A 23,702-nucleotide genomic window follows, 5' to 3' on the forward strand; every position below is an offset into this window, starting at 1 on the left:
CTCAGACCTCACAGACTGTGAGCACAAAAACCAGCACCGGATCCCCTGCCGTGTACAGAGCCTGTAACCACTGCACAGCAAAAGACCCGAACCGGAGTATCAGCTACGCTCAGGTTACTCCGCTAGCACTTGTCTCCCGGTTGCCATGACGACGTGGCAGCACAGAACAGGAGACCCTAACAGCCTCCTTGTCGGCTCCAGATATGAAATTGGAAGCTTCAGGATCCACCCAAGATCCCGGGACAGTTGATTTGAGAGAGAAACACTCTGTATCAACATTTCCCTGGAGGATGTTAAGGTCGTCCAGATATGGAATTATGTCCACACCTGGCTTGTGGAGCAGGAGCAGAATTGCTGTCATGGCCTTGATGAACATTCCCGGTGTTGCGTAGAGGCCAAGTACAGTGTTTGGAACTGGAAGTGACATAGTTGTAGTTTAACCTTAGATATGTCTAGAGAGGCTGCCAGATTGGAATGTGAAGGTACGCACCACTGATATTCCGGGATACCAGGAATTCCCCTATATCTAGACCAGAGATCACCGCTCTCAGACTTTCTCCTGAATTGAACACCCACCAGTAGGGATCCAATGACATTATGTTTGAATAGTAACCCCTGTTACGTAAATGAGGTGGAACCGGAATAATGACCTGTTAGAATAGGTTCCAGCAGTATTGTACTTTCAGCCTGAGAAGCTAGTAAGCCTGATTTGAAGAATCTGTGAGGCTGGAGTACTAGAAACTCCAGTCTATACCCCTGGGCAGACTAACGTTACCCAGGGGACTAGGCAGGATATCGCCTAAATGTTTTACTGAAATCTTTTTAGTCTCTCTCCTACCTGCTGGATCCCACCGTCAAAACGAAGGATTTTGAGAATACCGAACCCGAAATCCGTTCTTAGGAACCTGGCGGTGCAGGTTTTCTGGAATTACCCCAACATCCTAAAAAGGAAGTGGAGGAACCCTTGGAAGGGATTGCAGTATAGGTGTAGGATCTAACTTCCTGGTCTTTGCAGCTGCAGAAGGAAGACATGACAACTTACCCGCAGTTGGCTCGGATATTCACGTATCCGGAGCATCCCGACAGGGCCTCACCCGTGAAGGGCTGACTCACCATACCTTTCTTGGATTCTGTATCCTCAGTCCATTGGTGTAGCCACCGTCCCCTGCGTGTCGAAACTGCCAGAGCAGTTGCCCTGCGTTACGCAAGCCAATCTTCTTCATGGCGTCCAGCCGTGAAGCCTGTAGAATCCTGTATGTGACATAGAAACAAGTACGTGTCACTCCTACACATAGAATCTAAATCATCAAGTAAAGAGCCTGACCACGTTACAATATCTCCAGAGATCTACGCAATAGTGGGTCTCCGAGTCACCCCTGCAGCAGTGTATAGTATTAGAGATTAGTCTCAATCTGCGATCAGCCTTTATGGAGGTTGTACCAGGTACAGGTAACCCAACCATTGATAATTTAGACACTCTTTAGGGATGTGGATAATAACTCAGGGTGTACACAGGTTTTCCCATAGAAGGAGTTTAACACCCTAAACGGTGGGAAGGCATTTATTACAGATATATATATATATATATATATATATAAAAAATAGGATTTTAGTACCTACTGGTAAATCCTTTTCTCCTAGACCGTAGAGGATGCTGGGGACTCCAAAAGGACCATGGGGTATAGACGGGATCCGCAGGAGCTTGGGCACATTGAAAAGACTTTAACTGGCTGTGAACTGTCTCCTCCCTCTATGCCCCTACCCCAGACCTCAGTTATAGGAACTGTGCCCAGGAAAGACGGACATTTCGAGGAAAAGATTTTAGTTCAAACTAAGGGCTAGAACATACTAGCCCACACCACAACATACCGTACAACCAGAGTAACAGTAAACCAGATAACAGTATGAATTTAACTGCAGCAACCAGCTGAAACAACAAATACACAACCTGTGTGTAAACCAATGGAACTAATAAGAACACACTGCAAGTAACCGTCCGCACTGGGATGGGCGCCCAGCATCCTCTACGGGCTAGGAGAAAAGGATTTACTGGTAGGTACTAAAATCCTATTTTCTCTTACGTCCTAGAGGATGCTGGGGACTCCAAAAGGACCATGGGGTCTATACCAAAGCTCCAACACGGGCGGGAGAGTGCGGACGACTCTGCAGCACCAATTGAGCAAACATGAGGTCCTCCTCAGCCAGGGTATCAAACTTGTAAAACTTAGCAAAGGTGTTTGAACCGGACCACGTAGCTGCTCGGCAAAGCTGAAGTGCCGAGACCCCTCGGGCAGCCGCCCAAGATGAGCCCACCTTCTTGGTAGAATGGGCCTTCACTGACTTTGGTACCGGTAGCCCAGCCGAAGAATGAGCTTGCTGAATCGTACTACAAATCCAGCGTACAATAGTCTGCTTCGAACAGGATGACCAATCTTGTTGGAAGCATACAGGACAAACAGCGCCTCTGTTTTCCTGGCCACCGCTGTTCTGGCGACGTAGATCTTCAAAGCTCTCACAACATCAAGAGACTTTGGAACTGCCACAGCATCTGTAGCCCCAGGCTCCAAAATAGGTTGGTTAATGTGAAATGAAGAAACCACCTTCGGCAGAAATTGTTGACGAGTCCTCAATTCCGCCCTATCCGAATGGAAGATCAAGTACGGACCTTGTGTGACAAGGCCGCCAACTCAGACACCCGCCTGGCCGACGCCAGAGCTAACAGCATGACCACCTTCCAAGTGAGAAATTTTAACTCAACCTTACGCAAAGGTTCAAACCACGTCAAGGTCCCATGGTGCCACCGGGAGCACAAATGGAGGATGGGTATGCATCACTCCCTTCACAAAAGTTTGAACCTCAGGGAGAACCGCCAATTCCTTCTGAAAGAAGATAGATAAAGCCGAAATCTGCACCTTGATGGAACCCAATTTCAGGCCGACATCGACGCCTGCCTGCAAAAAATGAAGAAACCGACCCAAGTGAAATTCTTCCGCAGGAGCAGCTTTAGTCTCACACCACGAAACATACTTTCTCCAAATACGGTGACAATGTTTCGCTGTAACTTCCTTCCTCGTCTTAAGGAGAGTGGGAATGACCTCCCCGGGAATACCTTTCCGAGCTAAGATTTGGCGCTCAACTTCCATGCCGTCAAACGCAGCCGCGGTAAGTCTGGAAACACGCATGGTACCTGCAATAACAGGTCTTCCCTTAGAGGAAGTGGCCAAGGATCTTCCACAAGTAATTACTGAAGATCTGGATACCAGGCCCTTCTTGGCCAATCTGGAACTACAAGAATTGCTCGCACTCTTGCTCGTCGAATGATTCCCAGCACCTTTGGAATGAGAGGAAGCGGAGGGAACACATACACCGACTGAAAGACCCACGGAGTCACTAGGGCGTCCACTGCACTGGCTTGGGGGTCCCTTGACCTGGAACAATACCTCGGAAGCTTCTTGTTGAGGCGAGACGCCATCATGTCGATCATCGGAGTTCCCCAACGCTTCGTCAGTTCTGCAAACACCTCTTGATGAAGAGCCCACTCTCCTGGATGGAGATCGTGTCTGCTGAGGAAGTCTGCTTCCCAGTTGTCCACTTCCGGAAGGAAAACTGCTGACAGGGCGCTCACGTGCTGTTCCGCCCAGCGAAGGATTTTTGTGGCCTCCGCCATAGCCGCCCTGCTCCTTGTTCCGCCTTGACGGTTTATATGCGCCACCGCAGTTATGTTGTCCGATTGTATCAGGACAGGCCGACCCTGAAGAAGGCATCTTGCTTGTAGCAGGCCGTTGTAAATGGCTCTTAACTCGAGAACATTTATGTGGAGACAAGATTCCTGGAGCGACCATTTCCCCTGGAAATTTCTTCCCTGGGTGACTGCGCCCCAGCCTCGGAGACTTGCATCTGTTGTCAACAGAACCCAATCCAGGATACCGAATCGGCGGCCTCCTAGGAGGTGAGAACTTTATAGCCACCACAGGAGAGAAATCCTGGCCCTGGGAGATAGACGTATCTGCTGGTGCATGTGCAGGTGAGACCCGGACCACTTGCTCAGCAGATCCCACTGAAACGCCCGGGCATGAAACCTGCCAAACGGAATGGCTTCGTACGCCGCAACCATCTTCCCCAGAACCCGAGTACATTGATGAACCGACACACTCTTTGGCCTCAGAAGTTCCCTGACCATCGTCTGAAGTTCCAGAGCTTTTTCTTCCGGAAGAATCACCTTCCGTAAGCCCGTGTCCAGAATCATGCCCAGAAAGGGCAACCGAGTGGTCGGATTCAACTGAGACTTTGGCAAATTTAGCAGCCAACCGTGTTGTCGCAGAACGGACAGAGACAAATCCTCATTTCTTAGTAACCGTTCCCTGGACCTCGCCTTTATCAGCCGATCGTCCAAGTACCGGATAATGGTAACTCCTTGCTTGCGAAAGAGAACCATAATTTCTGCCATGACTTTGGTAAAAATCCTCGGGGCCATGGAAAGCCCAAACGGCAACGTCTGAAATTGGTAATGAGAATCCTGTAACGCAAACCTTAGGAAGGCTTGGTGCGGAGGATATATCGGAACGTGTAAGTAGGCATCCTTTATGTCGACTGACGCCATAAAGTCCCCCCCATCTAGGCTGGCAATCACAGCTCGAAGAGATTCCATCTTGAACTTGAAAACCTTCAAGTATGGATTGAGGGACTTTAGGTTCAGAATCGGTCTGACCGAACAGTCCGGTTTCGGTACCACAAAGAGGCTCGAGTAGAACCCCTACCCCCGTTGGGACGGGGGAACGGGAACAATGACCCTCTGTTGACACAACTTTTGTATTGCTGCCAGCACCACCTCCCTGTCCGGAAGAGACACTGGCAAGGCCGAAATGAAAAACTGGTGAGGGAGTGCCTCCTGAAACTACAGCTTGTATCCCTGAGATACAATCTCTAGGACCCAAGGATCCAGGCCTGATTGAATCCAGACGTGACTGAAGATCCGCAGACGGCCCCCCACCGGTCAGGACTCCCCAAGGGAAGCCCCAGCGTAATGCGGTGGACTTGGTAGAGGCAGGGAAGGACTTTTGGTTCTGGGCGCCTGACACTGCAGACGACTTCCTTCCCCTTCGAAGCGAAGAAGGACGAACCTTTTCGCCGCCTGTATTTATTTGGACGAAAGGACTGCATCTGCTGATGTGGTGCCTTTTTCTGTTGTGTGGGAACATAGGGAAGAAAAGACGAATTACCCGCAGTCACAGTAGAAACCAGGTCAGCCAAGCCATCCCCAAACAAGACATTACCTTTGAAGGGTAAAGCTTCCATAGCTCTCTTGGAGTCGGCATAAGCATTCCATTGATGGATCCACAGCGCCCTCCTGGCCGAGATCGACATGGCATTGGCTCTTGATCCCAAGAGACCAACATCCCTCGCCGCATCCTTCAGGTAATCTGCAGCGTCCTTGATATAACCAAGAGTCAAAAGAACAGTATCTTTATCAAGGGTATCCATATCAGCACCTAAATTCTCAGCCCATTTAGCAATAGCACTACTCACCCATACCGACGCCATAGCAGGTCTGAGCAATGCACCCGTATTAGCGAAAATGGACTTCAGAGACGTCTCCAGCTTGTGATCCGCCGGATCCTTGAGAGCTGCCGTGTCAGGAGACGGAAGCGCCACCTTCTTAGACAAACGAGATAGAGCTTTGTCAACATTTGGAGACGCCTCCCATTTTTCCCTGTCATCATAGGGGAAAGGATACGCCATGTAAATCCTCTTGGGAATCTGCCACCTCTTGTCCGGCGACTCCCAAGCCTTTTCACAAAGAGTATTCATTTCATGAGAGGGGGGAAACTTCACCTCAGGTTTTTTCCCTTTGAACAAACAAATCCTTGTTTCCTGCACCGCAGGTCATCAGAAATGCGTAAAACATCTTTTATAGCCACAATCATGTATTGAATACTCTTAACCACTTGTGGATGTAAAGCAACCTCAGTGAAGTCGACCTCGGAATCAGAATCCGTGTCGGTATCAGTATCTACCTGGGTAAACGGCCGCTTTTGCGACCCTGATGGGGTCTGCACCTGAGACAAAGCATCCTCCATGGATTTTCTCCACACCTGTGTCTGCGACTCTGATTTATCTAACCTCTTTGACAAAGAAGCCACATTTGTATTAAGTGTATTTAACAATGTGAATAACTCAAGTGTCGGCTGCGCCGACAGAGCCAATTCCAGACCCGCCTCTGCTCCCCCAGTAACCTCCTCCGGTGAATAACATTCAGCCTCAGACATGCCGACACTGAGTATCGACACAGCGACACACACACACACAATGCCTCAGCTAGGGGACAGGCCCACAAGGAAGCCTGTATAGAGGAACACGGAGGGAGTATGCCAGCTCACACCCCAGCGCCCATATATCACACCAACTAATATATGGAAAAAGCGCTGCTTTAAAACATTACATATGCACCATAAAACTGTAAACGTCCCCCCCCCCACCCCCCGATTAGCTCCCCGTTACTTGTAGAGGAGCTTTTGGAGGTCCAGGGCCAGCGTCTCATGCAGCCATGTGTGTGAGGGAAAATGGCGCTGGTGAGCCGCGCGACTAAGCTCCGCCCCTTCCCGACTCGCTTCAGCCCGCTAAATTTGAAAGATGAAAATGCCGGCAGGGGTTTGAAAAACGGTGCAGAGGCACCGAAAAGCCTTCTGCCGGTATCCCAGACCACAGTAGATGCTGCCCAGGGTGCGCCCCCCCAGCGCCCTGCACCCTGTGAGTGCCGTTGGAGAAGTGTGTGGGAGCATGGAGCGCAGCGCAACTGCTGCGCTGTACCTCCTTACTGAAGTCTTCTGCCGTCACTGAAGTCTTCTGCCTTCTGCATACTCACCCGGCTTCTTTCTTCTGGCTTCTGTGAGGGGGGTGACGGCGAGGCTCCGGAAACAAGCAGCTAGGCGCACCAAGTGATCGAACCCTCTGGAGATAATGGTGTCCAGTAGCCGAGAAGCAGAGCCCTTAAACTAAGAAGAAGTAGGTCCTGCTTCTCTCCCCTCACTCCCACGATGCAGGGAGCCTGTAGCCAGCAGGTCTCCCTGAAAATAAAAAACCTAACAAAAGTCTTTTCTAGAGAAACTCAGGAGAGCTCCCCTAGTGAGTGTCCAGTCAGTCCTGGGCACAAAGTCTAACTGAGGTCTGGGGGAGGGGCATAGATGGAGGAGCCAGTTCACACCCAGTTAAAGTCTTTTCAGTGTGCCCAAGCTCCTGCGGATCCCGTCTATACCCCATGGTCCTTTTGGAGTCCCCAGCATACTCTAGGACGTAAGAGAAATATATATATATATGTACCTAACTGTACCTAACTCGTTTAAAAAAATAACAAAACTAGAAAAACTCCTAGGAGCTCCCCTAACTGTGACTGGCTCCACCGGGCACAATTTCTAAACTGAGTTTGGTAGGAGGGGCATAGAGGGAGGAGCCAACCCACACTATTAAACTCTTAAATTGCCCATGGTTCGCAAGGGACCCATCTATATCCCATGGTACTAAATGGAACCCCACCATCCTCTAGGACATAAGAGAAAAATCCAGCTGTCAATCACCTCCGTGTCTTCAGCTGTAAAGCTTATGCACATATACTGTACCTAAGGAGAAAAGACAGAATTTAGATCCAAAGTCAGTGGAATGTATTATGCTAGGATACTGTGAAGAAAGCAAAGGATACAGGCTTTGGGACATTACAAACAAACGTCTTCTAAACTCTAGAGATGTAGTGTTCCATGAGACAGCACCAATCAATGGAACAGTGGAACAAGAATCACAGCAACAATATTTATCGCTGGATGTACAGGCAGCGGAAAGCATGTCTGAACCTGAAAGTGTTAATGTGGATCCCCAATCAGGAAACAGAAGTTCCATGAGGAGCAATAAAGGTGTTCCATCCAAAAGATACAGTGAGGAATATGCAAATATAGCTTACTGTGAACCCCAAAATATACAGGAAGCAAAATCAAGTAGTGATTGGAAAGAATGGATGTCAGCAATAGATACAGAGCTGTCAGGTCTGGGTGATAACAGTATATGGACTGTAGTGGAAAGGCCGAATAACTGTAAGACAATCAAGAACAAGTGGGTCTTTTGCAGAAAGCTGAATGCAGACGGGACTATTGCTCAACATAAAGCCCGCCTTGTTGCTAAAGGATACACACAAAAATCCGGGATCGACTACAGAGAGATCTTTTCGCCTGTCGCAAGGTACAGCACCTTGCATTGCTACACTTTATTATTTATTATTATACCAGTTAGACTTTTGGGGCCTAAGTCAGACCTGATCGTAGCAGCCACTTTGTTAGAGGATGGGCAAAACCATGTGCACTGCAGGGGGGGGGGGGCAGAAATAACATGTGCAGAGAGTTAGATTTGGGTGGGGTGTGTTCAAACTAAAAACTAAATTGCAGAGTAAAAATAAAGCAGCCAGTATTTACCCTGCACAGAAACAATATAACCCACTCGAATGTAACTCTCTCTGCACGTCATATCTGCAGGGCACATGGTTTTGCCCATCTGCTAACAAATTTTCTGCTACGATCAAGTCTAATTAGGCCACGATTCTGCATTCCTAAATGGAGAGATAATTGATATTTACATGGAATCACCTGAACATTACGACGATAATATGTTCCAAGAGGGAAAAGTCTGCCTCTTAAAGAAATCTTTGTACGGCCTAAAGCAAAGTGGTCGTTGTTGGTATGTAAAGCTGGATGCTGTGTTGCTAGAGATGAACTTTGTTAGGTCAGAGACTAATCACTGCTTATATCACAAAACTATAGAATAAAAGCGGTTCATCATAGTTGTCTATGTAGATGATCTATTGTTAGCAGGTCATGAAGAGCATATTACTGATGTAAAACAGCAGCTGAAAGGATTTAGGCCTTGCAAATCATTTGTTAAGCATGAGAACTGTACAAAACCTGAAAGATGGTACTGTTACAATTGATCAACAGACATATACTGAAGCAATACTTTGCAAGTATGGAATGTCTGATGCAAAACTAGTGAGTACTCCTATTAACAAAAGCATAAAGATGGTAAAGGCCATAAGAGAGATATCTTATCAAAATTATGTTGGTAGCTTGATGTATGCAAGTATTAGGATTCGCCCCAACATCACACATGCAGTGAGCCAGGCAAGCCAGTTTGCAATTAACCCTTGGAGGCAATACTGGATTGCAGTCAAAAGAATCTTAAGGTACTTAAAAGGTACAAGTTCATTAAAGTTGGTGCTTACAAAGTCAAAAGGTACAACTTTGGAGGTTTTCTGTGATGCCAATTGGGGATCAGATGAGGATAACCATCGCTCCTACACGGGATATTTGTTTGTTTGGAAGGCGCAGCCGTCAGCTGGGTGAGCAGAAAGCAACACAGTTACCATATCCACCACTGAGGCGGACTACATAGCACTTACAGAAACTGCAAAAGAAGCTTTATGGATAAAGGAAACTTTATGTGAGCTTAGCCTTCTTTACCAGTGAGACTATCAACATTGCGTGTGATAACAAGGGAGCAATTGATTTGTCTTCCAGCACCAAGCATTATGGATGGTCCAAACGCATTGCCATTAGACATCACTTAATCCGTGAGTTAGTGGAGAACAAGTCTATTAATGTGGATTACATAGCAAGCGAGAGCAATGCTGCTGATATGTTGACAAAGGGACTGTCATCACACTTGCTGAATATGTTCATGACAAAATGTGGACTGGAATACTTTTGAGAAATGTTGATTTGTTTTACTGTTTGCTTATCATGCATTATTAATGTTTTCGGTTACAGGAAAACTTTATTGAGAAAAGTTTTGATAAAGTGTTATGAAAATGTATGTAAATAGAGACAGCCTTGAGTAAGGGGGGGTGTTAGACAGTGGATCACTCTGCTGTCTGTCTCCATTCCCAGCACTAGAGGCAGCTTCCCTGCTCTAGTGTTTTCCCTCCTAGTGTCATCACAGTGCAGGAGGAGGTGCTTAGTGCACAGTCTGAGAAAGTTCTTTATGGGAGAGACAACTGCACTGACGTGCAGGTTCTGCTGTCCTGAGTGTGTCACCTTTGTGTACCCCACAGCCGCACTCTGTGTTTATACAGTCGCATCCTGTGTGTACTGAATCACTGTGTCACTGCTGTACTGCTTCACATGTATACTGTGAGTTCCTGCTGCTGCAGAAAATCTTCTATATACTACAAGCTGTTATCTTTGTTATCTGAATAAACCAATCATCCTGGTTAAGTGCCGTTGTGTGGACTACATCCCTATCCGACACCGCAACACTCTGCCAACAAATGTACTGTTTGCATTTTTCAGAGAATAGTAGTAAGATCAATAAGCAATAAGGCTACAAATTCGGACTCTATAATTATGGATGATGGGATCTGGATTATGAATGCTTTTAAATTCTCAGTGCTAGATCTGATTTTGATAATACTTTTTGTTTTTTAAAGTAAGTTCAACATGGCTTTACTTTTTAATAATTTTAATATACACTACCTGTGACATGTGAAAGTGCAAGGACTGAGAAGCCTACTTTCAGCATCCATAAGCACTGTGATAGTACATGGTGCATCTTTAGACGTCACCATTGGGCATGCCATCTAAACTTGCAATAACTCGATGGTAGGTGTATATTTACCATCTGAGAATGGCCTAAGTACACAAATACTTCATTGACACACGAAACACACATATAAAATGCCCATAAAACAAACAATCTTCAACCATTTGTTTAACCACCTTACAGTCACCACCAAGGAATGCCCAGTACTTTTTCAAGACATTTCTGATACTGTGCATCTCATTTGAGACAGTGCCTTTGTGCATACAGTACACTCTGTGTAATGCATGCACTGTAAGAGTTCTTAGGGATTTTCACACACAAGTAGTATAAAAAAAAAAATCACTGAAGTCTGCCTACATCAGTATTAAGCCCATTATTTTTTGTATTGATCATTGTGATAGTCTCCTTATTAGCCTTTCCTTAAATAGACTATTACCCCTGCAATACATTTTGAATGCTGCATCTAGACTGATCTTTCTTGCAAAACCTTCTGCTGTCTTATTGTTTCAGACTCCGTTGTCTGTAGTTTATTAAAAACAATATAGAATACTTCTACTTACTCATAATGCTATCGACAAAACTATACCAACATACATCTCTTCACTTATCTCAAAATATCTTCCAGCTGGACTGCTCTGCTCTGTGCAGGATCTAGGGTTCTCATTGGTGATAAGTGTGTACTATTTGTGGCATACACAGTTGGATAATAGTAGACAGCAGCGGAATGAGCATATGAAGGGGTTCACACAGTGTGACAGTGTACAACCGTACTTACAATGATCGAAGAAGGCATCGGAGATGGAGTGAAACATACAGAAGACCACCTGGTCAAAAGCAGTAGTAACAGGACAAACGTAGGGACTACCCGAAGCTGAGTACTACACATCCGTGTAGTACTGTGATATTCAAACACAGTGACAAGATACCAAGCATCCGCAGTAGCACTATTGGCAACCATCTTGTAAAAGAGCCAAATGCCACAGTAAAGGCAAAGTGGAGAAAGCGCAGGAATGCACTTCATTTTCAACATAATTCACATCATAACCTGCTTACCTGCTCCAATTCAAGGTCACAGACAAATTTTAATTAGTAAACAGTTTTGTGCAAGTTTGTGCTGCCGTAAAGTGCGGCTGTTACCGCGCTGATTCGGCAGGGAGGATGTTTTTGCCCACAATTGAATTCCTCCTCCCCAACATAGGATTTTATAATGTTTTTTAGTACTGTTTTGAATAAAATGTATAAAATTTGTAGGATTAATACAGGTAGCCCACAAGGTATATAATTATACAAGGTGTATAATTTTGAAAACTAAACAAACTACTGTATCAAATGAAATGACCATTGATTTTATTTGACACAGAATAGGGGAGATTTAGCCATTATAAACTCCCCCTATCCCTGGAATGTTTAACGTTTTCTGTGGTGCAGGGTGCTATTGTCTGATGATTTCCTGATGAAAACTACTGTAGGCCAACATCTTTTGAATAGGGGCCATCCCTCTTTAAATGTGATATTCCCATAGCTTCTTGAAGCCAGGATGGAGCAGATCTGGGTATTATAACACCCCACCCATCCCAAAACTGCTTAAAGTTTGGATATTATAGGGTCTTATTATCTAGTTGTCAGGATCCTGGGGCCCCTATGGCTATTTCACTCCAACTGAATGGAAGAGCTTACTTAGGGTTAACCGAGAAGTACCCTTGAGCCATGCTACCTTTAACAGACCTGTGGATTCCAAGGGTGGGAAACTCATCCAGCCAAATAACTGTATCTTTGCATATAATTAACAGTCAACCAGTATTCTTAAGCTGTAGATTTTACAGGCACCTTTTTTAGATGTGCCCACATACACCTATAATCAGCAGTGTTCCCATTAGGATGTGGGCAGGACAGGTCGCTGAGGTGCAGGCATAGTATTGCTGCACGCTCCCAAAAATGAGTTGAGGTCCTGTTGGCATCACTCTTAGTGCGTGCCCAGCACTTAAGGAGGTGCTGGGCTTTCCCCAAGCTCTCCCCTCAATGTAAATAGATGCAGACGGTGGTTTTGTCAGTGAGTATAACCCAATGCCGTAAATAGACATTTTAGCGCTGTGTGCAAGAAACAGCATCAACGACCCCCCCCCCCCCACCAATATTTAAAATAGGGACAGTGCATGCCATAGGGTGTGGCTTCATGGGAAAGGAGAGTGGCCACAAAATAATACCAATTCAAATTACACTGCACAGTAGTCCCCATTATTCAAATTATGCCACACACACATTACATCTGGTAGAACCCCTTTTACACATTACGCCAGGTAGAGTACCTGTCACACATTATGCCAGGTAGAGCCTCTGTCACACATTACACCAGGTAGAGCCTACTTTAACACATTACTCCAGGTAGAGTCCCTATAACACATTAGACCAGGTAGAGCCCCTTTTTATACATTACAACAGGTAGAGTCACCTTTTACACATTACGGCAGGTAGAGTCCACATTTACACATTACGGCAGGTAGAGCCCCTTTTTTCACATTACGGCAGGTAGAGCCCTTTTACATATTACGGCAGGTAGAGCCCCCTTTTACACATTACGGCAGGTAGAGTCCATATTTACACATTACGGCAGGTAGAGCCCCTTTTTTCACATTACGGCAGGTAGAGCCCTTTTACATATTACGGCAGGTAGCGCTCCCTTTTACACATTACGGCAGGCAGAGCTCACTTTTAAAAATTATGGTAGGTAGAGTCCCTTTTACACATTACGGCAGGCAGAGTCCCCCTTTTACACATTATGGCAGGCAGAGTCCCCCTTTTACACATTACAGCAGGCAGAGTCCAGCTTTTAAACATTATGGCTGGCAGAGTCCCCCTTTTACACATTACGGCAGGCAGAGTCCCCCTTTTACACATTACGGCAGTTAGAGTACTTATACACATTACGCCAGGTGTATGCCAGATAGAGCCCTTACACATTACACCAGGAAGAGCACTTATATACGTTACGCCAGGTAGAGCACTTATACACTTTACGTCAGGTGAATCCCCGTATACACATTACACCAGGTAGAGACATAACCCCCCTCTGTGAGATTGACTAAGGGCACTGACCTTCAGGGTGTGGGTACAGACACTGTCAGGTGCACAAGCACAATACTGCAGTGCTGCACCTGCTGCTGGGGGCTAGGGTGGACTACCTAATCTGCCTGGATGCTCCACTTCCGGGATTTCACTCCCGCCGGAACACAATGCCTCGGTTACTCGCAGGGCACTGTGTGTTTGTGCTGGGGGCAGGCTGGGAGAGACATCCGAGTCTCAGGACAGAAGGCGAGGGCGGAGCTTGTGGGCGGGTGGCTGCAGCGCTGCTCGGCTTCAACTGTTAATAGTGAGAGGAGCCAGGCGCTCCTCTACGCGGGCAATGCTGCAGCTAGCTGGCGGGCGGACAAGTAGTGTGGTGTGGCGGGTGCTGATGGAGGTTTTTCCGCTCCACATCACATTGCACTATGGACAAAGCACCATCCGCCCACACCTAGTTACGGATCGGGTATAACCCATAATCTCCCCTCCTGCAGCCTAATCCTAACTGTGTATAAATGGAAGCATTTCACATGTCAACATAATGTCAACATAATGACTGAATCCCGTAAATGTTAACATAATGACTGCATTCCGTTGCTCATAGCCCCCAATTATTGCTAGATTTTTCTAGAATGTACTAGATAAATGATAGGTAGAATCTTATATTGCTATGGGCAACAGTACTACTTAGAAGTCTCAGTAAATCTACAAATCTACCACATGGTCTTCCTGTTTAATTACAGATACATGGATTGTTTGTTTACCTGCAGAGTTTTATCTGTAGATCTCTAATACTAGAATTTGAAACCTCTTGGTTTATAATTATGTTCACAGCACAAAGACTTCCCAGATCTGGCAAATCCATAAAATATAGTGATTCTGGCATCTGAATATCCATATCTATACTGAAAAAAAAACCCACACAATAAGATTTCATTAAACAATAGAATAAAATGTTTCTATTTTTTTATTATACATATTTCACGTTTGTTTTTTTAGTTTACACTTATATCAAGATCACTGTACTTCCTAAACATAATTTTATCAAACTAGATTACAAAGACCCCACTTCTTTAATTCATGCAGCACTATTAAAAAATAAGATTTTACTCACTGGTAAATCTATTTCTCGTAGTCCGTAGTGGATGCTGAGGACTCCGTAAGGACCATGGGGAATAGACGGGCTCCGCAGGAGACTGGGCACTCTAAGAAAGATTTAGTACTACTGGTGTGCACTGGCTCCTCCCTCTATGCCCCTCCTCCAGACCTCAGTTAAGGAAACTGTGCCCGGAAGAGCTGACATTATAAGGAAAGGATTTTGGAATCCAGGGTAAGACTCATACCAGCCACACCAATCACACCGTATAACTTGTGATAAACTTACCCAGTCAACAGTATGAACCACAACAGAGCATCAACAATGGATGCCCACATAACATAACCTTTTATTAAGCAATAACTATGTACACGTATTGCAGAAAGTCCGCACTTGGGACGGGCGCCCAGCATCCACTACGGACTACGAGAAATAGATTTACCGGTGAGTAAAATCTTATTTTCTCTAACGTCCAAGTGGATGCTGGGGACTCCGTAAGGACCATGGGGATTATACCAAAGCTCCCAAAAGGGCGGGAGAGTGCGGATGACTCTGCAGCACCGAATGGGCAAACACAAGGTCCTCCTCAGCCAGGGTATCAAACTTGTAGAACTTAGCAAATGTGTTTGTACCCGACCAAGTAGCTGCTCGGCAAAGCTGTAATGCCGAGACCCCTCGGGCAGCCGCCCAAGAAGAGACCACTTTCCTTGTGGAATGGGCTTTCACTGATTTTGGATGCGGCAAACCAGCCGCAGAATGAGCCTGCTGAATCGTGCTACAGATCCAGCGAGCAATGGTTTGCTTTGAAGCAGGAGCACCCAGCTTGTTGGATGCATACAGGATAAACAGCGAGTCAGTCTTCCTGACTCCAGCCGTCCTGGCTACATAGATCTTCAAAGCCCTGACTACATCAAGCAACTTGGAATCCTCCAAGTCACGAGTAGCCGCAGGCACCACAATAGGTTGGTTCAAATGAAAAGATGACACCACCTTCGGCAGAAATTGCGGACGAGTCCGTAATTCTGCCCTGTCCATATGGAAAACCAGATAGGGGCTTTTACATGACAAAGCCGCCAATTCTGACACACGCCTAGCCGAAGCTAAGGCCAATAGCATGACCACCTTCCACGTGAGATACTTTAGCTCCACGGTCTTAAGTGGCTCAAACCAGTGGGATTTCAGGAAACCCAACACCACGTCGAGATCCCAAGGTGCCACTGGTGGCACAAAAGGGGGCTGAATATGCAGCACTCCCTTAACAAACGTCTGAACTTCAGGAAGAGAAGCCAGTTCCTTTTGAAAGAAAATGGATAGGGCCGAAATCTGGACCTTTATGGACCCCAACTTCAGGCCCATAGTCACTCCAGACTGTAGGAAGTGCAGGAACCGGCCCAGCTGGAATTCCTCTGTAGGGGCCTTCCTGGCCTCACACCAGGCAACATATTTTCGCCATATACGGTGATAGTGTCTTGCTGTCACGTCCTTCCTAGCCTTTATCAGCGTAGGAATAACTTCCTCCGGAATGCCTTTTTCCGCTAGGATCCTGCGTTCAACCGCCATGCCGTCAAAAGCAGCCGCGGTAAGTCTTGGAACAGACAGGGCCCCTGTTGCAACAGGTCCTGTCTGAGAGGCAGAGGCCATGGGTCCTCTGTGAGCATTTCTTGCAGTTCCGGGTACCAAGTCCTTCTTGGCCAATCCGGAACAATGAGTATTGTTCTCACTCCTCTTTTTCTTACGATTCTCAGCACCTTGGGTATGAGAGGAAGAGGAGGAAACACATAGACCGACTGGAACACCCACGGTGTTACCAGTGCGTCCACAGCTATCGCCTGAGGGTCTCTTGACCTGGCGCAATACCTTTGTAGCTTTTTGTTGAGACGGGACGCCATCATGTCTACCTGTGGCAGTTCCCATCGATTTGTAATCTGAGTGAAGACTTCGTGATGAAGTCCCCACTCTCCCGGGTGGAGGTCGTGCCTGCTGAGGAAGTCTGCTTCCCAGTTGTCCACTCCCAGAATGAACACTGCTGACAGTGCTTGCACGTGATTCTCCGCCCAACGAAGAATCCTGGTGGCTTCCGCCATCGCCACTCTGCTTCTTGTGGCGGTTTACATGAGCCACTGCGGTGATGTTGTCTGACTGAATCAGCACCGGTTGGTAGCGAAGCAGAGGCTCCACTTGACTCAGGGCGTTGTATATGGCCCTTAGTTCCAGGATATTTATGTGCAGACAAGCCTCCTGACTTGACCACAACCCTTGGAAGTTTCTTCCCTGAGTGACTGCCCCCCACCCTCGGAGGCTCGCATCCGTGGTCACCAGGACCCAGTCCTGTATGCCGAACCTGCGGCCCTCGAGAAGGTGAGCACTCTGTAGCCACCACAGAAGAGACACCCTGGCCCTCGGGGGCAGGGTGATCAGCCGATGCATCTGAAGATGCGATCCGGACCACTTGTCCAACAGATCCCACTGAAAGATCCTCGCATGGAACCTGCCGAAGGGAATGGCTTCATATGATGCCACCATCTTTCCCAGGACTCGCGTGCAGCGATGCACCGACACCTGTTTTGGTTTTAAGAGGTCTCTGACTAGAGTCATGAGCTCTTGAGCCTTCTCCGCCGGGAGAAACACCTTCTTCTGGTCCGTGTCCAGAATCATGCCCAGAAAAGGCAGACGCGTTGTAGGAATCAGCTGCGACTTTGGGACATTCAGAATCCAGCCGTGCTGTTGCAACACTTCCTGAGAGTGTGCTACGCTGATCAGCAACTGCTCTTTGGACCTCGCCTCTATGAGGAGATCGTCCAAGTATGGGATAATTGTGACTCCTTGCTTTCGAAGGAGCACCATCATTTCTGCCATTACCTTGGTAAATATTCTCGGTGCCGTGGAGAGCCCATACGGCAACGTCTGGAATTGGTAATGACAGTCCTGTACCACAAATCTGAGGTACTCCTGATGAGGTGGATAAATGGGGACATGCAAGTAAGCATCCTTGATGTCCAGAGACACCATAAAATCCCCCTCTTCCAGGCTTGCAATGACCGCTCTGAGCGATTCCATTTTGAACTTGAATCTTTTCAGATAAATGTTCAGGGACTTTAAATTCAATATGGGTCTGACCGAACCGTCCGGTTTCGGTACCACAAACATTGTGGAATAGTATCCTCTTCCTTGTTGAAGGAGGGGAACCTTTACCACCACCTGTTGGAGATATAACTTGTGAATTGCCGCTAACACTACTTCCCGTTCCATGGGGGAAGCTGGCAGGGCCGATTTGAGGTAACGGTGAGGGGGCATCGCTTCGAATTCCAGCTTGTATCCCTGAGACACAATCTGTATAGCCCAGGGATCCACCTGTGAGCAAACCCACTGGTGGCTGAAATTTCGGAGACGCGCCCCCACCGCTCCTGGCTCCTGTGGAGCCCCAGCGTCATGCGGTGGATTTAGTGGAAGCCGGGGAGGACTTATGTTCCTGGGAACTAGCTGTATTGTGCAGCTTCTTTCCTCTACCCCTGCCTCTGGCAAGAAAGGACGCACCTCTGACCTTCTTGCTTCTTTGTGATCGAAAGGACTGCATTTGGTAATACGGTGCTTTCTTAGGCTGTGAGGGAATATATGGAAAAAAATTTGACTTCCCAGCCGTAACTGTGGAAACTAGGTCCGAGAGGCCGTCCCCAAACAATTCCTCACCCTTGTAAGGTAAAACCTCCATGTGCTTTTTGTAGTCGGCATCACCTGTCCATTGCCGAGTCCACAGGACCCTTCTGGCAGAAATTGACATTGCAATATTCTAGAGCCCAGTAGGCAAATGTCCCTCTGGGCATCCCTCATATATAGGACAGCGTCTTTTATATGCCCCAGGGTCAGTAAAATGGTATCCTTGTCTAAGGTATCCATTTCCTCAGACAGATTATCTGTCAATGCTGCTACAGCACTACACATCCAGGCCGACGTCAGAGCTTTATCTACCCTAGGGGAGGATTCCCAGCGCACCCTGTCCGTTGGCGGGAAAGGGTACGCCATAAGTAACCTTTTGGAAATCAGCACTTTCCTATCGGGGGAATCCCACGCTTTTTCACATAATTCATTTAACTCATGTGAAGGGGGAAAAGTCACCTCTTGCTTTTTCTCCCCATACATATAAACCCTCTTGTCAGGGACAGGGTTTACCTCTGATATGTGCAAAACATCCTTCATTGCTATAATCATGTAGCGGATGGCTTTAGCCATTTTAGGCTGCAATTTTGCATCATCCTCATCGACACTGGAGTCAGAATCCGTGTCGATATCTGTGTCAACAATTTTGGATAGTGGGCGCTTCTGAGACCCTGACAGCCTCTGCGCTGTAGGATCAGGCATGGGCTGAGACCCCGACTGTCCCAAGGCATCAGCTTTATCCAACCTTTTATGCAAGGAGTTTACATTATCATTTAACACCTTCCACATATCCATCCAATCAGGTGTCGGCGCCGTCGGAGGAGACACGTCATTCATCTGCACTTGCTCTGCCTCCACATAGCCCTCTTCGTCAAACATGTCGACACACGCGTACCGACACACCACACACACAGGGGATGCTCTATATGAGGACAGGACCCCCACAAGGCCTTTTGGAGAGACAGAGAGAGAGTATGCCAGCACACACCCCAGCGCTATATGACCCAGGAATCACACAGTAACTTAGTGTTTACCCAGTAGCTGCTGTGTAAATGATTTATGCGCTAAATTTATGTGCCCCCCCCCTCTCTTTTTACCCTTTCTACCGTGAGTCTGCAGGGGAGAGCCTGGGGAGCTTCCTCTCAGCGGAGCTGTGGAGAGAAAATGGCGCTGGTGAGTGCTGAGGAAGAAGGCCCCGCCCCCTCAGTGGCGGGCTTCTGTCCCGCGATTTTGTGTGAAATTAATGGCGGGGGCTCATGCATATAACAGTGTCCAACTGTATATATGCTGCTTTTGCCAGGAGGTACTTAATTGCTGCCCAGGGCGCCCCCCTTGCGCCCTGCACCCTACAGTGACCGGAGTGTGTGGGTTAGTGTGGGCGCAATCGCGCACAGCTGCAGTGCTGTGCGCTACCTCATATGAAGACATGAGTCTTCTGCCGCCGATTTTGACGTCTTCTTGCTTCAACCCGCCGGCTTCTGTCTTCTGGCTCTGCGAGGGGGACGGCGGCGCGGCTCTGGGAACGGACGACCAAGGTTAGGTTCCTGTGTTCGATCCCTCTGGAGCTAATGGTGTCCAGTAGCCTAAGAAGCGCAACCTAGCCGCAGTTAGTAGGTTTGCTTCTCTCCCCTCAGTCCCACGTAGCAGAGAGTCTGTTGCCAGCAGAAACTCTCTGAAAATAAAAAAACCTAACTAAAATACTTTCTTATTAGCAAGCTCAGGAGAGCTCACTAAAATGCACCCAGCTCTGTCCGGGCACAGATTCTAACTGAGGTCTGGAGGAGGGGCATAGAGGGAGGAGCCAGTGCACACCAGTAGTACTAAATCTTTCTTAGAGTGCCCAGTCTCCTGTGGAGCCCGTCTATTCCCCATGGTCCTTACGGAGTCCCCAGCATCCACTAGGACGTTAGAGAAATACTGTATTTTGTTTGTGTCTCACAAGATTTATTTAGCTTCAGTGGTACAGATTGAGTATCCCTTATCCAAAATGCTTGGGACCAGAAGTATTTTGGATATCGGATTTTTCCGTATTTTGGAATAATTGCAAACCATAATGAGATATCATGGTGATGGGACCTAAGTCTAAGCACAGAATGCATTTATGTTTCAAATACACCTTATACACACAGCCTGAAGGTAATTGTAGCCAATATTTTTTATTGTGTAGATTCCCACAATTCATTTATGTGTTTCTTATACACCGTATACACACAGCCTGAAGGTAATTTAATACAATATTTTTAATAACTTTGTGTATTAAACAAAGTTTGTGTACATTGAGCCATCAGAAAACAAAGGTTTCATTATCTCATTCTCACTCAAAAAATTCTGTATTTCGGAATATTTGGATATGGGATACTCAACCTGTACTACACTATTAAAATTTTTGAAAGGACAATTCTCCTTGTGTCCAAAATACTCAGTTACACCTTTCTTTTCAGTGGCTCTCTTTTGGGTTTCTTATAGTTTTCCTGGCAGAACAGGAGCAGGGCTGGGCAATGACGTGCGATCCATGGGTGGGGACGGCACCGGGCAAGCTTTTTCAGCACAGCGCCACAATTAGGGCAGGAAACATTTTGCCACTTTAAAGTCGGGCAGGACGCGGCGCCCTGCTAAAACAACCTAGCGTGAACACTACCTTATATTATTATATTTTTAAACATAAAACTAGTCTTAACATGGAAGTGAAGCACTTTAAAAGAAATGTATTAGTATATGTACCCAACAACTAAATTACAACTTTAAAATATAACTCTTTTAACAATAATCAACTTACAGTAGTTAATGCGACATGAAATAAAAGTCAATCATTTCTATATCTTAATAAAAATAGGATTTTAATTACCTACCGGTAAATCATTTTCTCGTAGTGCGTAGAGGAAAATGGGGTCCACATTAGTGCTATGGGGTATAGACGGGTCCACTAGGAGCCACTGGCTCTTTAAGAGTTTAATAGTGTGGGCTGGCTCATCTCTTTATGCTCCTTCTACTAGACCCAGTCTAGAAACTGTGCCCGAGGAGACAGACAACTTCGAGAGAAGGATTTTACACAGATAGTGGCGAGATTCACACCAGCTTACACAAACAAGGCAAACCAAGCTAACTAGCTTGAAAACTCAGCAAAATCAGAATAACATTACTGAACTAAGTAACAACGCAGTACATAACTAAGAACAAAGCAGTACTGAACCAAGTAGCCACTGCAGGATAACGAAGCGCTGGGCGGGCGCCCAGCATCCTCTATGGACTACAAGAAAAGGATTTACCGGTAGGTAATTAAAATCCTATTTTCTCTTACGTCCTAGAGGATGCTGGGGTCTACATTAGTACCATGGAGACGTACCAAAGCTCCCAGTACGTGAGGGAGAGTGCGAAGGCTCCTGCAGAACTGATTGACCAAGCTTTAGGTCCTCAGAGACCAAAGTAGACTTAGCAAATGTATTCGACCTTGACCAAGTAGAAGCTCGGCAAAGCTGCAAAGCCGAAACCCCCCGGGCAGCCGCTCAGGAAGAACCCACTTTACGAGTAGAGTGGGCCTTAACAGATTTTGGACACGCCAATCCTGCCGTAGAATATGCATGCTGAATAGTGAACCTGATCCAGCGAGAAATCGTCTGCTTAGAAGCAGGACACCCAATTTTCTTGGGATCACAAAGGACCGAGAGTCCGATTTCCTGGGACGAGCAGTCGTCTTCACATAGATCTTCAAAGCCCTCACAACATCCAAGGACTTTGATGTAATCGAAGAGTCTGTAGCTACTGGCACCACAATAGGTTGGTTGATATGAAAAGCCGACACAACCTTTGGAAGGAACTGCTGACGCGTCCTGAGCTCAGCTCTATCTTCATGGAAGAGTAAGTAGGGGCTTTTACAGGACAAAGCCCCCAATTCCGACACATGTCGAGCAGAAGCTAAGGCCAACAATGTGACAGCCTTCCACATGAGAAACTTGACCTCAGCCTCCTGTAAAGGCTCAAACCAATCTGATTGCAGGAAATTCAACACCACGTTAAGATCCCAGGGTGCCGTCAGCGTCACAAAGGGAGGCTGGATGTGCAGAACCCCTTTCAAATAAGTCTGAACCTCAGGGAGGGCAGCCAATTATTTCTGGAAGAAAAAGGATAAAGCCGAAATCTGGACCTTTATGGAACCCAAACGCAGGCCCATATCCACACCTGCTTGTAGGAAGAGGAGAAACCCTCCAAGTTGAAACTCCACCGTAGGAAACTTCTTGGACTCACACCAAGACACATATTTTTTCCAAACAGAAGAAAAAAATAAAGATATTCCTATAAAATAAGAATTTACTCACCGGTAATTCTATTTCTCGTAGTCCGTAGTGGATGCTGGGGACTCCGTAAGGACCATGGGGAATAGACGGGCTCCGCAGGAGACTGGGCACACTATAAGAAAGATTTGGTACTACCTGGTGTGCACTGGCTCCTCCCTCTATGCCCCTCCTCCAGACCTCAGTTAGGATACTGTGCCCGGAAGAGCTGACACAATAAGGAAGGATTTTGAATCCCGGGTAAGACTCATACCAGCCACACCAATCACACCGTATAACTCGTGATATTAAACCCAGTTAACAGTATGAAATATAACTGAGCCCCTCAACAGATGGCTCAACAATAACCCTTTAGTTAGGCAATAACTATATACAAGTATTGCAGACAATCCGCACTTGGGCTGGGCGCCCAGCATCCACTACGGACTACGAGAAATAGAATTACCGGTGAGTAAATTCTTATTTTCTCTGACGTCCTAGTGGATGCTGGGGACTCCGTAAGGACCATGGGGATTATACCAAAGCTCCCAAACGGGCGGGAGAGTGCGGATGACTCTGCAGCACCGAATGAGAGAACTCAAGGTCCTCCTCAGCCAGGGTATCAAATTTGTAGAATTTAGCAAACGTGTTTGCCCCTGACCAAGTTGCAGCTCGGCAAAGTTGTAAAGCCGAGACCCCTCGGGCAGCCGCCCAAGATGAGCCCACCTTCCTCGTGGAATGGGCTTTCACTGATTTAGGATGCGGCAATCCAGCCGCAGAATGCGCCAGCTGAATTGTGCTACAAATCCAGCGAGCAATAGTCTGCTTAGAAGCAGGAGCACCTATTTTGTTGGGTGCATACAGGATAAAAAGCGAGTCAGTTTTCCTGACTCTAGGCGTCCTGGAAACATAAATTTTCAAGGCCCTGACTACGTCCAGTAACTTGGAATCCTCCAAGTCCCTAGTAGCCGCAGGCACCACAATAGGTTGGTTCAAGTGAAAAGCTGATACCACCTTAGGGAGAAACTGGGGACGAGTCCTCAATTCTGCCC

At 46.9% G+C, this 23,702-nt stretch overlaps 1 protein-coding gene across 6 annotated transcripts in view; it reads right to left on the reverse strand.

Moving 5' to 3' along the window:
- Positions 1-23,702, reverse strand: part of C5H18orf63 (chromosome 5 C18orf63 homolog) — a 506,655-nt gene that overhangs the window by 420,490 nt on the left and 62,463 nt on the right. For 5 of the 6 annotated variants that reach the window (XM_063923371.1, XM_063923370.1, XM_063923375.1 and 2 more), the window contains exon 2: positions 14,397-14,537. In XM_063923371.1, coding sequence (XP_063779441.1) covers positions 14,397-14,530 — 134 coding nt within the window. In that variant the 5' untranslated portion in view covers positions 14,531-14,537. Of the gene's footprint in view, positions 1-14,396; positions 14,538-23,702 lie in introns of those variants that run through there. The other variant, XM_063923376.1, reaches the window with a different exon arrangement.

The sequence above is a fragment of the Pseudophryne corroboree genome, chromosome 5 (genome assembly GCF_028390025.1).
Source record: "Pseudophryne corroboree isolate aPseCor3 chromosome 5, aPseCor3.hap2, whole genome shotgun sequence".
NCBI classification, from domain to species: Eukaryota; Metazoa; Chordata; class Amphibia; order Anura; family Myobatrachidae; genus Pseudophryne; species Pseudophryne corroboree.